This window comes from Oncorhynchus mykiss, chromosome 18 (genome assembly GCF_013265735.2).
Source record: "Oncorhynchus mykiss isolate Arlee chromosome 18, USDA_OmykA_1.1, whole genome shotgun sequence".
NCBI lineage: Eukaryota > Metazoa > Chordata > Actinopteri > Salmoniformes > Salmonidae > Oncorhynchus > Oncorhynchus mykiss.
The window spans coordinates 48,427,771-48,441,744 of NC_048582.1; the positions used below are offsets into that span (position 1 = coordinate 48,427,771).

At 48.7% G+C, this 13,974-nt stretch overlaps 1 protein-coding gene across 8 annotated transcripts in view; it reads right to left on the reverse strand.

Moving 5' to 3' along the window:
* The window catches only part of LOC110496838 (receptor-type tyrosine-protein phosphatase U), a 269,433-nt gene that overhangs the window by 35,856 nt on the left and 219,603 nt on the right, over window positions 1–13,974 (reverse strand). For 6 of the 8 annotated variants that reach the window (XM_036952976.1, XM_036952974.1, XM_036952972.1 and 3 more), the window contains exons 15-18: window positions 6,526–6,664; window positions 4,905–4,934; window positions 4,312–4,472; window positions 251–438 (exon numbers count right to left, since the gene is read on the reverse strand). In XM_036952976.1, the coding sequence (XP_036808871.1) occupies window positions 251–438; window positions 4,312–4,472; window positions 4,905–4,934; window positions 6,526–6,664 (518 nt within the window). The remainder of the gene's footprint in view (window positions 1–250; window positions 439–4,311; window positions 4,473–4,904; window positions 4,935–6,525; window positions 6,665–13,974) is intronic. The other 2 variants (XM_036952973.1, XM_036952978.1) reach the window with 1 other exon arrangement.

Consider the following 13,974-nt stretch of genomic DNA (forward strand, 5'->3'; position numbering starts at 1 on the left):
TCTCTCTCTCTCTCTCTCTCTCTCTCTCTCTCTCTCTCTCTCTCTCTCTCTCTCTCTCTCTCTCTCTCTCTCTCTCTCTCTCTCTCTCTCTCTCTCTCTCTCTCTCTCTCTCTCTCTCTCTCTCTCTCTCTCTCTCTCTCTCTCTCTCTCTCTCTCTCTCTCTCTCTCTCTCTCTCTCTCTCTCTCTCTCTCATACTCCTGTTTGAAGCCGTATCTTCCCTCTCCATCCCTCTCCATCCCCCTCTCTCACCTCATACTCCTGTTTGAAGCCGTATCCCTCCCCAGTCTTCATCTGGTTGATGTGTTGGAGGAGGTCTGCCACCCTGACCGCGGGGTGAAGTTGACCCGTGTGGTACGGAGAGCTCTTCCTACGACAGTGGCGTCGAGGGGAACCACCCAACAGGCTGCTGGACTCGTTCACTGAACTCCTCTGTTCGTCTAGAGGAGACATACACATGCATGAGCATGGCACGCAAGCACATACACACGCACAAAGATGGATACACAACCACAGACACAAAGATGGACACAAATATGCATGTTAACCATTACACAACATTACATATGTTATATAAGTTACTGGCTACATGTTATTTTATTAAAGCGCATGGCTCAGTGAGGGTCTGAAGGTCAACCTCCACCTGCTCAACACAACATCCACTCAACTGACGGATCAAGGATCAATCACAATGAAGACATATTGTATGCACATGTTGACGGGCACGGTGGAATATTTTTATTGAAAGAGGTCGTTTGAGAAGAGAGAGGGAGAGAGAGGGAGAAAGAGAGAGAGAGAGAAGGAAAATAGTGTATATTAATAAAAGCAATCTGAAGGACTGAGAGAATGAGATGGATCAGAGAAACTCTAAGATGGCGCTGAAGAGGATGGCCGACGTTGTACATGCTCCTAACCAACTGTGGAATTTTGTTCGTCTTTTTGCCTTGTTTGTAACTTTTTTTTAAACTTATTTTGTACATAATGTTGCTGCTACCATCTCTTATGACTGAACTGAAAGAAGCTTTTTCCTTTAGTGAGTCCTAGGAGAAGGCTATACTGCTTTCCCGGCAACAGGCCCAAATCCCCGACATTTGCATGAAGAAAAGACGGAGAAAAAGGGGGCGCAGGTCAGGCTGCTTTCTAAGAATCCGTAGGCTTGCGAGTAAACTCCCACTGCTATCCATTCTGTTGGCTAACGTGCAATTATTGGAAAATAACATTTATGATATACCATTAAGATTATCCTACCAACGGGACATTAAAAACTGTAATATCTTATGTTTCACCGAGTCATGGCTGAACGACAAAGCACAAACTATAGAGCTGGTGGGATTTTCCATGCACTACCAGAACAGAGAAGCTACGTCTGGTAAGAGGAGGGGTGGGGTGTGTGTCTATTTGACAATAACAGCTGGTGTGCAATGTCTAGGTATTGCTTGCCTGAGGTAGAGTAACTTATGATAAGCTGTAGACCACATGATCTACCAAGAGAGTTGTCATCTATATTATTTGTAGCCGTCTATTTACCACAACAGACCAATGTTGGCACTAAGACCACACTCAACCAACTCTATAAAGATGCTCATCCAGAAACCGAGCTTCTAGTGGCCCGGGAACTTTATTGCAGGCAAACAAATCAGTTTTCCAAAATGCTTACCAGCCATGTCACGGGTGCAACCAGGGGGAAAGGAACTCTAGACCACCTTTACTCCACACACAGAGATGTATACAAAGTTCTCCCCCGCCCTACATTTGGAAAATCCCCTCCTGATTCCTTCTTACAAACTAAAACTAAAGCAGGCAGTACCAGTGACTCGCTCAATATGGACGTGGTCAGACAACGTGGATGCTGTGCTACAGAACTGTTTTGCTAGCAAAGAATGGAATATGTTCCGGGATTCATGCAATGGCATTGAGGAGTATACCACCTCAGTCATTGGCTTCATCAATAAGTGCATTGACGACGTCGTCCTAACTGTGAACGTACGTATATATCCCAACCAGATGCTATGGATAACAGGCAACATCCGCATCGAGCTAAAGGCTAAAGCTGACACTTTCAAGGAGAGTGACACTAATCCGGACGCTTATAAGAAATTGCACAATGCACTCAGACGAACAATCAAACAAGCGTCAATACAGGATTAAGATTGAATCCTACTACATCGGCTCTGACGCTAGGCGGATGTGGTAGGGCTTGAAAACTATTATGGACTACAAAGGAAACCCAGAAGCGAGCTGCCCAGTGACGCAAGCCTACCAGACGAGCTAAATGCCTTTTATGCTCACTTCAAGCCAAGCAACACTGAAGCATACATGAAAGCACCAGCAGTTCTGAATGACTGCGTGATAACGCTCTCGGTAGCCGATGTGAGCAAGACTTTTAAACAGATCAACATTCACAAAGCAGCGGGGCCAGATGGATTACCAGGACGTGTACTCAAAGCATGTGTGGGCAAGTGTCTTCACTGACATTATTAACCTCTCCCTGACCGAGTCCGTAATACCTACATGTTTCAAGAAGACCACCATAGTCCTTGTGCCCAAGGAAGCAAAGGTAACTTGCCTAACTGATTACCGCCCCAACAGATCCACAGATGACGCAACCGCACTCCACACTGCCCTTTCCCACCTGGACAAAAGGAACACCTGTGTGAGAATGCTGTTTATTGACTACAGCTCAGCGTTCAACAACATAGTGCCCACGCAGCTCATCGCTAAGCTAAGAACCCTGGGACTAAACACCTCCCTCTGCAACTGGATCCTGGACTTCCTGACGGGCCACCCCCAGGTGGCAAGGGTAAGCAACAACACGTCTGCCACACTGATACTCAACACTGGGACCCCTCAGGGGTGTGTACTTAGTCCCATCCTGTACTCCCTCTTCACCCATGACTGCGTGGCCAAACACGACTGCAACACCATCATTAAGTTTGCTGATGACACAACAGTGGTAGGCCTGATCACCAACAACAATGAGACAGCCTATAGGGAGGGGGTCAGTGAATTGGTAGTGTGGTGCCAGGACAACAACCTCTCCCTCAATGTGAGCAAGACAAAGGAGCCGATCGTGGACTACAGGAAAAGGCGGGCCGAACAGGCCCCCATTAACATTGACGGGGCTGTAGTGGAGCGTGTTGAGAGTATCAAGTTCTTTGGTGTCCACATCATCAACAAACTATCGTGTTCCAAACACAGCAAGACAGTCGTGAAGAGGGCACGGCAAAACATTTTCCCCCTCAGGAAACTGAAAAGACTTGGCATGGGTACCCAGATCCTCAAAAAGTTCTACAGCTGCACCATCGAGAGCATCCTGACTGGTTGCATCACCGCCTGATATGGCAACTGCTCGGCATCTGATCGTAATGCACTAGAGGGTAGTGCGTATGGCCAATGTACATCACTGGGGCCAAGCTTCCTGCCATCCAGGACCTATAAAATAGGCGGTGTTAGAGGAAAGCCCATAACATTTTCAGAGACTCCAGCAACCCCAGTCATAGACTGTTTTCTCTGCTACCGCACGTCAAGCGATACCGGTGCGCCAAGGAACAAAAGCATCCTTAACAGCTTCTACCCCCAAGCCATAAGACAACTGAACAATTCATCAAGTGGCCACTGGACTATTTACAATGGATCCCCCACGATTTGTTTTGCACACTGCTACCACTCACTGTTTACTATCTATGTCACTTCACCCTTAAGTACATGTACAAATTACCTCAACTAACCTGTACCCCCTTTATATAGCCTCGTTATTCTTATTTTATTGTGTTACTTTTTATTATTTTTACTTGAGTTTATTTGGTTAATATTAACTCTTCTTGAACTGCACTGTTTGTTAACTGCACCGTTTGCTTGTAAGTAAGCATTTCACAGTAAGGCCCACACTTGTTGTATTCGGTGCATGTGACAAATAAAGTTTGATTTGCGAAGTAAACAGAAAGCCTGAGAAACTGAAGATGGTACTTCTCTTAGCAGTGTGTGTATACAGGACAGACTGTTGCCTAGAGAGTGTACTTGATGTAGTTGACAGTGTGTATACTACAGTAGGTGGCACAGAGTCTACAGACTAGTGTACTTGTTGTAGTTGACAGTGTGTGTAGAGAGGGAAAAGATTGTAGCCTACAGAGTGTACTTGTAGCAGGGTGTAGTTGAGTGTTCTAGAGCATCTGCCTCTGCACAGGATCATTGGATTGTGCTCTCCTTCAGCCTCTCTCGCCCTCTCTCGGAGGTACAGGGTTAGCGTACAGACTAATGCACTCTTTTCTGTACTCTCTGTCTCTCTTAGGGCTCAGGGTGTTCTTGGTTCTTACTCCGTGTGTTGCAGGTGTGGGCGTCCATGAAGGAATTAGCAGTGCGCCCATCCTGCTGCAGGGTGCTCTGCTCTGTCATGCTGCAGTCCAGAGAACCTAGCTTCCTGGTCTTCTCCTGACGGTACGACATGGCTGCCTTGTTCAGCGCTACCTTCTTCCTGCTGCACAGAGCAAAGAGAGGAGAGGAGAGGAGAGGAGAGGAGAGGAGAGGAGAGGAGAAGGAGTATAAAAAGGAGAGAAGAATAAGAGAGAGCTCAAAATAAGGAAATAGCAAAGAGGGGAAATTAGTGGAAAGAGGGGGGTTGAGGTCAAGGAGTTGAGAAATTGGAAGAAAGGGGAAAAATAAGAGATTAAATTGAGGCGAGGGAGATAAAGGAATATTTGATGATAGTAGCAGGCCCAGAGAGAGAGAGAGAGAGAGAGAGAGAGAGAGAGAGAGAGAGAGAGAATAGACTGGAGAGGTATATAGAGGATGAGGTGGAGGAGATGCTTATCTCCTATAAGTGTCATCTTCCAGGACTACAGAGGGCAAGCAGGTGAAGATTGCACCATAAGGAAAAGATGGAGGGAGAGACTAGGGTGGAGTCACTTACGGGTAGTAAGAGTAAGAATAGAAGTCCCTTCTGATTAGCATGGAGAAAGGAGGAGAAGAAAGAGGAGGAGAGAGAGAGAGAGAGAGAGAGTGAAGAGAAAGAAAACAAAGAGACGTGAGACGTGGGGCCATGGTAGTGAGGTGGCCTCCAGCAAGGCAAAATAAAAAAATTAAAATGTACAGGTAAATAATGAAAACACTAGTAAATGAAGGATAAAAAGTATATTGGAAGCAGGTGCTTCCACACAGGTGTGGTTCCTGAGTTAATTAAGCAATTAACATCCCATCATGCTTAGGATCATGTATAAAAATGCTGGGCAGGCCATTATTTTGGCTACAATAGCTATTCCCTGATTGGATGACGATGCCCCCATCCACAGGGCACGAGTGGTCACTGAATGGTTTGATCATGAAAACAATGTAAACCATATGTCATGACCATCTCTGTCACCAGCTCTCAACCCAATTCAACACTGGTCAGAGATTCTGGATCGGCACCTGAGACAGAATTTTCCAACCCCATCAACAAAACACCGAATTATGGATTTTTTCGTGGCAGAATGGTGCTGCATCCCTCCAAAAGAGTTCCAGACACGTGTAGAATCAATGCCAAGGCACATTGAAGCTGTTCTGGCTTGTGGCGTCCCAACGCCCTAATAAGACACTTTATGTTGGCAGTTACCTGTATGTTTATGGAGGCAGGGCAAGCGACCATGCAGCAGATAAAATATAGCACAACTGTGACATTAACTGGCTTCCTAGCTAAATACATTGCTTATCACTTAACTGAATAATATGTCAGGGAGCACAGGTACACATACAGCTGTCAACCAAGGTACAGTTAGCTCAACGGTCTACTGGGGGTTTCTGTCTCTATCACGCTTCTCCCTGTGACGTCCAACCCTGCTTCTCTGAAGTGCGTCCCAGCTCCTCTCCCTTCATCATGAGAAAACCTGAGGTGGTAATTCTATCTGAAAGGCAACAACAACCTTCCTCTCCAATTAATGGCTCAGCCACAGGCACCGTGTTCACAGAGCACCGCACACCAACCCAGATGCTGCTATTATATCTGCTTTGACTTGAAAGGGCAATGGCTTGAAAAGGGCCCTTGATGAAATATTACAGACTGAGCGTTATTCTCCCAATATAACGTCAGAGGAGAAGAGGTAAGGGGGAGAGAAGAGGAGTAAAGGAGGAGAAGAGAGGGAAGGAGGAGAGTACACTACTGCCAAGCAGTATGTCCTGGTGATGCTGGAGTGAATATTAGAGTTTCATTCCTAGGTGTGTGTGCAGCCAATAGACAACAGACCTTGAAATTAAAAAACGAGTTCTACGCAAAAGCTTGGCAACTATAACTGCACAGCATCTCACAAATAATACCTAGCCATGTGTGTACTTCTGGAAGTAATATACTCTCCATTACCTACCTAACTCCCTATTGAATTGAGTTGGAGTAAGCCTGCCAAGATGTGATGGAGAAATACCTTCCCTAATAGGACATAGTTAGTCACATGGCCGTTTGGGACAGGCAGCTAAGAGACAGCCAAAGATAGGCCCCTTTCTGGATCACCTCTATGGTCACAATCACAATCACCTTTACACACTCACGACCCTCCACTCACCCCTTCTTGATGATGATGACGATGGCCCCCAGCAGCAGAATGAGGACCACCAGTCCGCCAGCACAGGCCCCCAGGATCAGACCCATGTCCTCTGCATGTTGGGACACCTCCAGGGCCCTCTTATGGTCCTTACAGGCAGCTACAGGGTAAAGAGAAGACTGTTAGCCCGTTGAACTAAAGCCTAAGATTCATCCAGGACCCTCTTATGGTCTTTAGAGGGCAGCTACAGGGGAGAGACACAAGGGGGAGAGACAAGTTAGAGTGATAGTCTTCTGTATGTTATAAGACTTTAGTAGCTTGCTGAGCAAAGGCCTAGGCCTTAGCTCTGAAGAACTCATGGTTCGGGCGATGATACTCCAACAAAAGGGCCAACCTAGTTAGATTCCTCTCCCTAGTCCCTACACTAGACCACACAGAAGCCTAAGCATCCTGTAGAAAAGGCACACAACCACAAAGACAACCAATTATACCGATGACGATCAGCGATCAAAATATCAGGAGTTAGAGTAGGAAGGCTATAGTCTCGTTCTATTTTTTTCTGTTAATCCCAAAGGAGGCCCAGGGGTATTGTGGTAGTCTGAGAGACGGGAAGGCACGGTGAGCCAGGTTATCAGAGTAAAATCAGGTTATTATCCCTCTCACACTGGGTATTATATCCACCTGGATGAATACACTGGCAGAGAGGAGGAAGGGAGAGAGGGGGGAGAGGGAGAGCTGGGGGGGGGGGGGGGGGGGGGACGACATGGAGAGAGGGGGAGGGAGATATGGAGAGAGAGGAAGAGAGTATGGTAGAGTAAATAAGCTCTGGCTTTGTCCCTGACTATGTTTCATGATAGGTAACAGGCTTGGATAAGGAGAAAGCTTTTAAGCCGCTAACTAACCAGTCACAGTTGGTGTAGCCAGTGTGGACAGCTGGACAGACTTTGCCTACATGTGTTAAGAAAACACACCAGTTACATCAGCTAACAGCTAGCTGGAAGTTCATTCAGTCAGCCATTTTCTATGCACTAACGTCACAGTCTCACCGTGTTCGCTGTGCCTCTACATTTCCATCAGACCTATAACAACAGCTTGAAATCTCTCCCATGATGAATTTGGAGCTCCCATGGTGTCGCTTTCCAGAAGTGTTTATTGCCGACTAGAAACAGAATTGGTTGAGAATTAAGATCCTGAACCCCTGCGAGCATACGCTTAATTAAAAGGCTTCTCTCCGATGGGTAAACAAAAAGGAGGGTGAATGAAATGATCTATCACTGGAGGCACGAAGCTAAAACCAATTATCTACCTCTTTTCACCATCGCCCCTTCTTCTAACGCTTCAGCTGGATGTGGTCCTCTCTCTTTCAGCTCACTTACTATTTAAAAAAATCTCTCTCTCTATCTCGCTCTACCAGTTAGCTGCAGCACAACCAATTTGAACAGGATCCAGGTCTTCTTTTCTCCCTCCCAGTAAGGCATGCTATTTTGTCTGCAAGGGGGGTAATTTTGCCTGAGCCTTAAAAGCCTGTTCAGGAAACAGAGTGTGTCCTGCAGAAATGTTGATTGCAGATGATTCTAGCTCTACTGGCTAGCTGGCTTTCTCTCTGGCCTCCAAGTCCACTTTACTAATGTGTGTGTGTGTGTGTGTGTGTGTGTGTGTGTGTGTGTGTGTGTGTGTGTGTGTGTGTGTGTGTGTGTGTGTGTGTGTGTGTGTGTGTGTGTATGTGTGTGTGTGCAGATGAGTCACTCTGTCCTTACCGACTCCTGCTGTAAGAAGCACGTTGCCATGGACAAGTTTAGACCACTAAAACTTTCTGCTGTTGTGAGGCAGGGAGAGAGAGAGATGGGGGAGGTGGAGAGAGAGAGAGAGAGAGAGAGGGATGGGAGAGAGAGAGAGAGAGAGAGAGAGAGAGAGAGAGAGAGAGAGAGAGAGAGAGAGAGAGAGAGAGAGAGAGAGAGAGAGAGAGGAAAAAAGGAGAGCGAATGTATATATGAGAGAATGTGTGTGAGAGAAAGATTAGGATGGAGGATGTAAAGAAAGGTAGAGGGCTGGAGAGGACACACATTTCATCTTCATCTGCCAGCGTAAGCGTGTCATTAACCAGATATTGTGCTGGTGTGTGTGCGTGGGCCCGGAACACCTGAGGTGTGACACTAGTCGTCTAAGCGGTAGCCGCCTGTCTCTGTCCCTGTCTGTCTCTCTGCTTCACGCTTGACAGGAGCCCCAGCCTTTCATTACGCAGTCACAGAATGAGAGCGAGAGAGCAAGAGAGAAAGAGAGAGAGAGAAAAAAAAATGTGCGAGGGGAATATGTTATATGTGTGCATATGTGTGGGCGTGCTGGAGAGAGATAAAGAAAAGTTGTATAATTAGAGAGCGAGAGAGGAAGCTTGAGGTAATCTGCCTTTGGCCTAAAGAGCAGGAACCTGGACTTTGCCAAAGGAATCAGAAATACAGGCATTGTCAGCCTACAAGAAACATGGTATAGAGGAGACGGACCCACTGGTTGCCCTCTAGGTCACAGAGAGCTGGTAGTCCCATCCACCAAACTACCAGGTGTGAAACAGGAAAGGGACTGAGGGGGTATGCTAATCTGGTAAAGAGCAATTCACTCTATTAAATTAATCATAACAGGAACATTTTACATTTGGCTAGAAAGTAAATGATCTTAACAGAGAAAAATGTCCTGTGTGCTACCTATATCCCGCCACTAGAATCCCCATACTTTAATGAATACAGCTAATCCTGGAGGGGAAAATCAATCATTTCCAGGCCCAGGGACATATACTTGTCTGTGGCGACCTAAATGCCAGAACCGAACAAGAACCTGACACCCTCAGCACACAGGGAGACAAACACCTGCCTGGAGGTGACAGCATTCCCTCCCTAATATGATCCCCTAGACACAACTATGTCAACATAACCAACAAAAATGGGTCACAACTCCTGCAGCTTTGTTGCACGCTGGGTAGGTACATAGTCAATGGTGCTCTTCGAGGGGACTCCTATGGTAGGTACACTTATAGCTCATCTCTTGGCAGTAGTACTGTAGACTACTTTATCACTGACCTTAACCCAGAGTCTCTCAGAGCGTTCACAGTCAGCCCACTGACCACAGATCACAGCAAAATCACAGTCTACTTGAACAGAGCAACACTCAATCATGAGGCACCAAAGCCAAAGGAAATGAATAATATTAAGAAATACTATAGATGGAAGGAATGTAGTGTGGGAACTTACCAACAAACAATTAGGCAACTCAAATTCAATCCCCTTCAGACAACTTCCTGGACAAAACATCCCACTGTAATAGTGAAGGTGTAAACTTGGCAGAAGAAAATCTACACAGTATATTTGACTTCTCAGCTTCCCTATTAAACATTTCAAACAGAAAACTGAAGAAAATTAACAACAATGACAAATGATTTGATGAAGAATACTAAAACCTAAGAAAGAAATTGAGAATCCTATCAAAACAAAAACATAGTCCCAGAAAACCTGAGTCTACGCCTTCACTATGGTGAATCACTAAAACAGTACAGAAAAACACTATGGAGAAAGAGGGAACAGCACATCAGAAATCAGCTCAATGTAATTGGAAAACACTTTACTAAACACCACGAATAGGTATCTTTCCAAAATGAAGATGTATGGGTAAACCACTTCTCCATTCTTTCTGGCTCTATAACAAAGAACAAACAGCAAAAATATATACATGATCAAATACAAATCTTAGAATCAACTATTAAAGACTACCAGAACCCACTGGATTCCCCAATTACATTGAATGAACTACAGTACAAAATACAAACCCGCCAACCCAAAAATGGCCTGTGGTGTATCCTCAATGAAATGATAAAATATACAGACAACAAATTCCAATTGGCTATACTTAATAATCTTACAGCTACCCCCCTACTATTTTCAATTTCCGCCTGAAGACATACCCAAATCTAACTGCCTGTAGTTCAGGCTCAGAACCAAGGATATGCATATTCTTGATTTCATTTGAATGAAAACACTCTGAAGTTTGTGTAAATGTGAAATGAATGTAGGAGAATATAACACAATATATCTTATTTGTATTGTTGTATCATCATCTTTAAAATGAACAAGACAAAACAAACATTCAGATAGGATGATGGGGACAATTTCAGTGAAAAACAAAGGAGGGCAACAGTACTTCTGCAAAGTTTCTTCCAAATTGAGTGTGCTACAAGTCACCCAGCTGTCCCACCCAAGTAGCCCAAATTGGTGAAGGTATAAATTTTGAATGGAATAACTACACTGCTCAAAAAAATAAAGGCAACACTTAAACAACACAATGTAACTCCAAGTCAATCACACTTCTGTGAAATCAAACTGTCCACTTAGGAAGCAACACTGATTGACAATAAATTTCACATGCTGTTGTGCAAATGGAATAGACAACAGGTGGAAATTATAGGCATTTAGCAAGACACCGCCAATAAAGGAGTGGTTCTGCAGGTGGGGACCACAGACCACTTCTCAGTTCCTATGCTTCCTGGCTGATGTTTTGGTCACTTTTGAATGCTGGTGGTGCTTTCACTTTAGTGGTAGCATAGGACGGAGTCTACAACCCGCACAAGTGGCTCAGGTAGTGCAGCTCATCCAGGATGGCACATCAATGCGAGATTTGGCAAGAAGGTTTGCTGTGTCTGTCAGTGTAGAGTCCAGAGCATGGAGGCGCTACCAGGAGACAGGCCAGTACATCAGGAGACGTGGAGGAGGCCGTAGGAGGGCAACAACCCAGCAGCAGGACCGCTACCTCTGCCTTTGTGCAAGGAGGAGCAGGAGGAGCACTGCCAGAGCCCTGCAAAATGACCTCCAGCAGGCCACAAATGTGCATGTGTCTGCTCAAACAGTCAGAAACAGACTCCATGAGGGTGGTATGAGGGCCCGACGTCCACAGGTGGGGGTTGTGCTTACAGCCCAACATCGTGCAGGACGTTTGGCATTTGCCAGAAAACACCAAGATTGGCAAATTCGCCACTGGCGCCCTGTGCTCGTCACAGATGAAAGCAGGTTCACACTGAGCACATGTGACAGACGTGACAGTCTGGAGATGCCGTGGAGAACGTTCTGCTGCCTGCAACATCCTCCAGCATGACTGGTTTGGCGGTGGGTCAGTCATGGTGTGCGTTGGCATTTCTTTGGGGTGCCGCACAGCCCTCCATGTGCTCCCCAGAGGTAGCCTGACTGCCATTAGGTACCGAGATGAGATCCTCAGACCCCTTGTGAGACCATATGCCGGTGCGGTTGGCCCTGGGTTCCTCCAATGCAAGACAATGCTAGACCACATGTGGCTGGAGTGTGTCAGCAGTTCCTGCAAGAGGAAGGCATTGATGCTATGGACTGGCCCGCCCGTTCCCCAGACCTGAATCCAATTGAGCACATCTGGGACATCATGTCTCGCTCCATCCACCAACGTGGCGTTGCACCACAGACTGTCCAGGAGTTGGCGGATGCTTTAGTCCAGGTCTGGGAGGAGATCCCTCAGGAGACCATCCGCCACGTCATCAGGAGCATGCCCAAACGTTGTAGGGAGGTCATACAGGCACGTGGAGGCCATACACACTACTGAGCCTCATTTTGACTTGTTTTAAGGACATTACATTAAAGTTGGATCAGTCTGTAGTGTAATGACGTTCGTCTGTACGAGAGGCGGACCAAAGCGCAGCGTGGTTGTTTTGATTAATGCTTTTAATAAATAACTTCACATGAACAAACTAACAAAAACAAGAAATGTGAAAACGCAAAACAGTCCTATCCTGTGACAACAAACACAGTGACAGGAACAATCACCCACAAACACACAGTGAAACCCAGGCTACCTAAGTATGATTCTCAATCAGAGACAACTAATGACACCTGCCTCTGATTGAGAACCATACTAGGCCGAAAACATAGAAATGCCCCAAAACATAGAAAAACAAACATAGACTGCCCACCCAACTCACGCCCTGACCATACTAAATAAATACAAAACAACGGAAATAGAGGTCAGAACGTGACAGTACCCCCCCCCCCAAAGGTGCGGACTCCGGCCGCAAAACCTTGACCTATAGGGGAGGGTCTGGGTGGGCGTCTGTCCGCGGTGGCGGCTCTGGCGCGGGACGCGGACCCCACTTCACCATTGTCTTAGTCCGCCTTATTGTCCGCCTCCGTGGCTTACTCACCATGCCCACCCCTCTCAATGACCCCACTGGACAGAGGGACTGCTTGGGACAGAGGGGCAGCTCGGGACAGAGGTGAAGCAGCTGCTCGGGACAGAGGGACAACTGCTCGGGACAGAGGGACAGCTGCTCGGGATAGAGGGACAGCTGCTCGGGACAGAGGGGCGGCAGCAGCTTGGGACAGAGGGGCGATAGCAGCTCGGGACAGAGGGGTGGCCGCAGCTCGGGACAGAGGGGCGGCAGCTGCTCGGGACAGAGGGGCGGCAGCTGCTCGGGACAGAGGGGCGGCAGCTGCTCGGGACAGAGGGGCGGCAGCTGCTCGGGACAGAGGGGCGGCAGCTGCTCGGGACAGAGGGGCGGCAGCTGCTCGGGACAGAGGGGCGGCAGCAGCTCGGGACAGAGGGGCGATAGCAGCTCGGGACAGAGGGGCAGCTGCTCGGGCGGCCCCTGGCCGACTGGCGGCACTGGCGGCCCCTGGCCGACTGGCGGCACTGGCGGCCCCTGGCCGACTGGCGGCACTGGCGGCCCCTGGCTGACTGGCGGCACTGGCGGCCCCTGGCTGACTGGCGGCCCCTGGCTGACTGGCGGCACTGGCGGCCCCTGGCTGACTGGCGGCACTGGCGGCCCCTGGCTGACTGGCGGCACTGGCGGCCCCTGGCTGACTGGCGGCACTGGCGGCCCCTGGTTGACTGGCGGCACTGGCGGCCCCTGGCTGACTGGCGGCCCCTGGCTGACTGGCGGCACTGGCGGCCCCTGGCTGACGGGCGGCACTGGCGGCCCCTGGCTGACGGGCGGCACTGGCGGCTCCTGGCTGACGGGCGGCACTGGCGGCTCCTGGCAGACGGGCGGCACTGGGCAGACGGGCGGCGCTGGCGGCGCTGGGCAGACGGGCGGCACTGGCGGCGCTGGGCAGACGGGCGGCACTGGGCAGACGGGCGGCACTGGCGGCGCTGGGCAGACGGGCGGCACTGGCGGGGCTGGAGTGGAGGAAGGCTCTGGAAGCGCCGGACTGAGTAGCTCTTGTAGCGCCGAACAGGCGGGAGACTCCGGCAGCGCTGGACAGGAGGAAGGCTCTGGTAGCGCTGGAGAGGAGGGAGCCCCTGTAAGGATGGGCCGGAGAGACAGCCTGGTACGGGGGGCTGCCACCGGAGGGCTGGTGCGTGGAGGTGGTGACGGATAGACCGGGCCGTGCAGGCGCACTGGAGCTCTTGAGCACCGAGCCTGCCCATCCTTACCCGGTTGAATGGTCCCGGTCGCCCTGCCAGTGCGGCAAG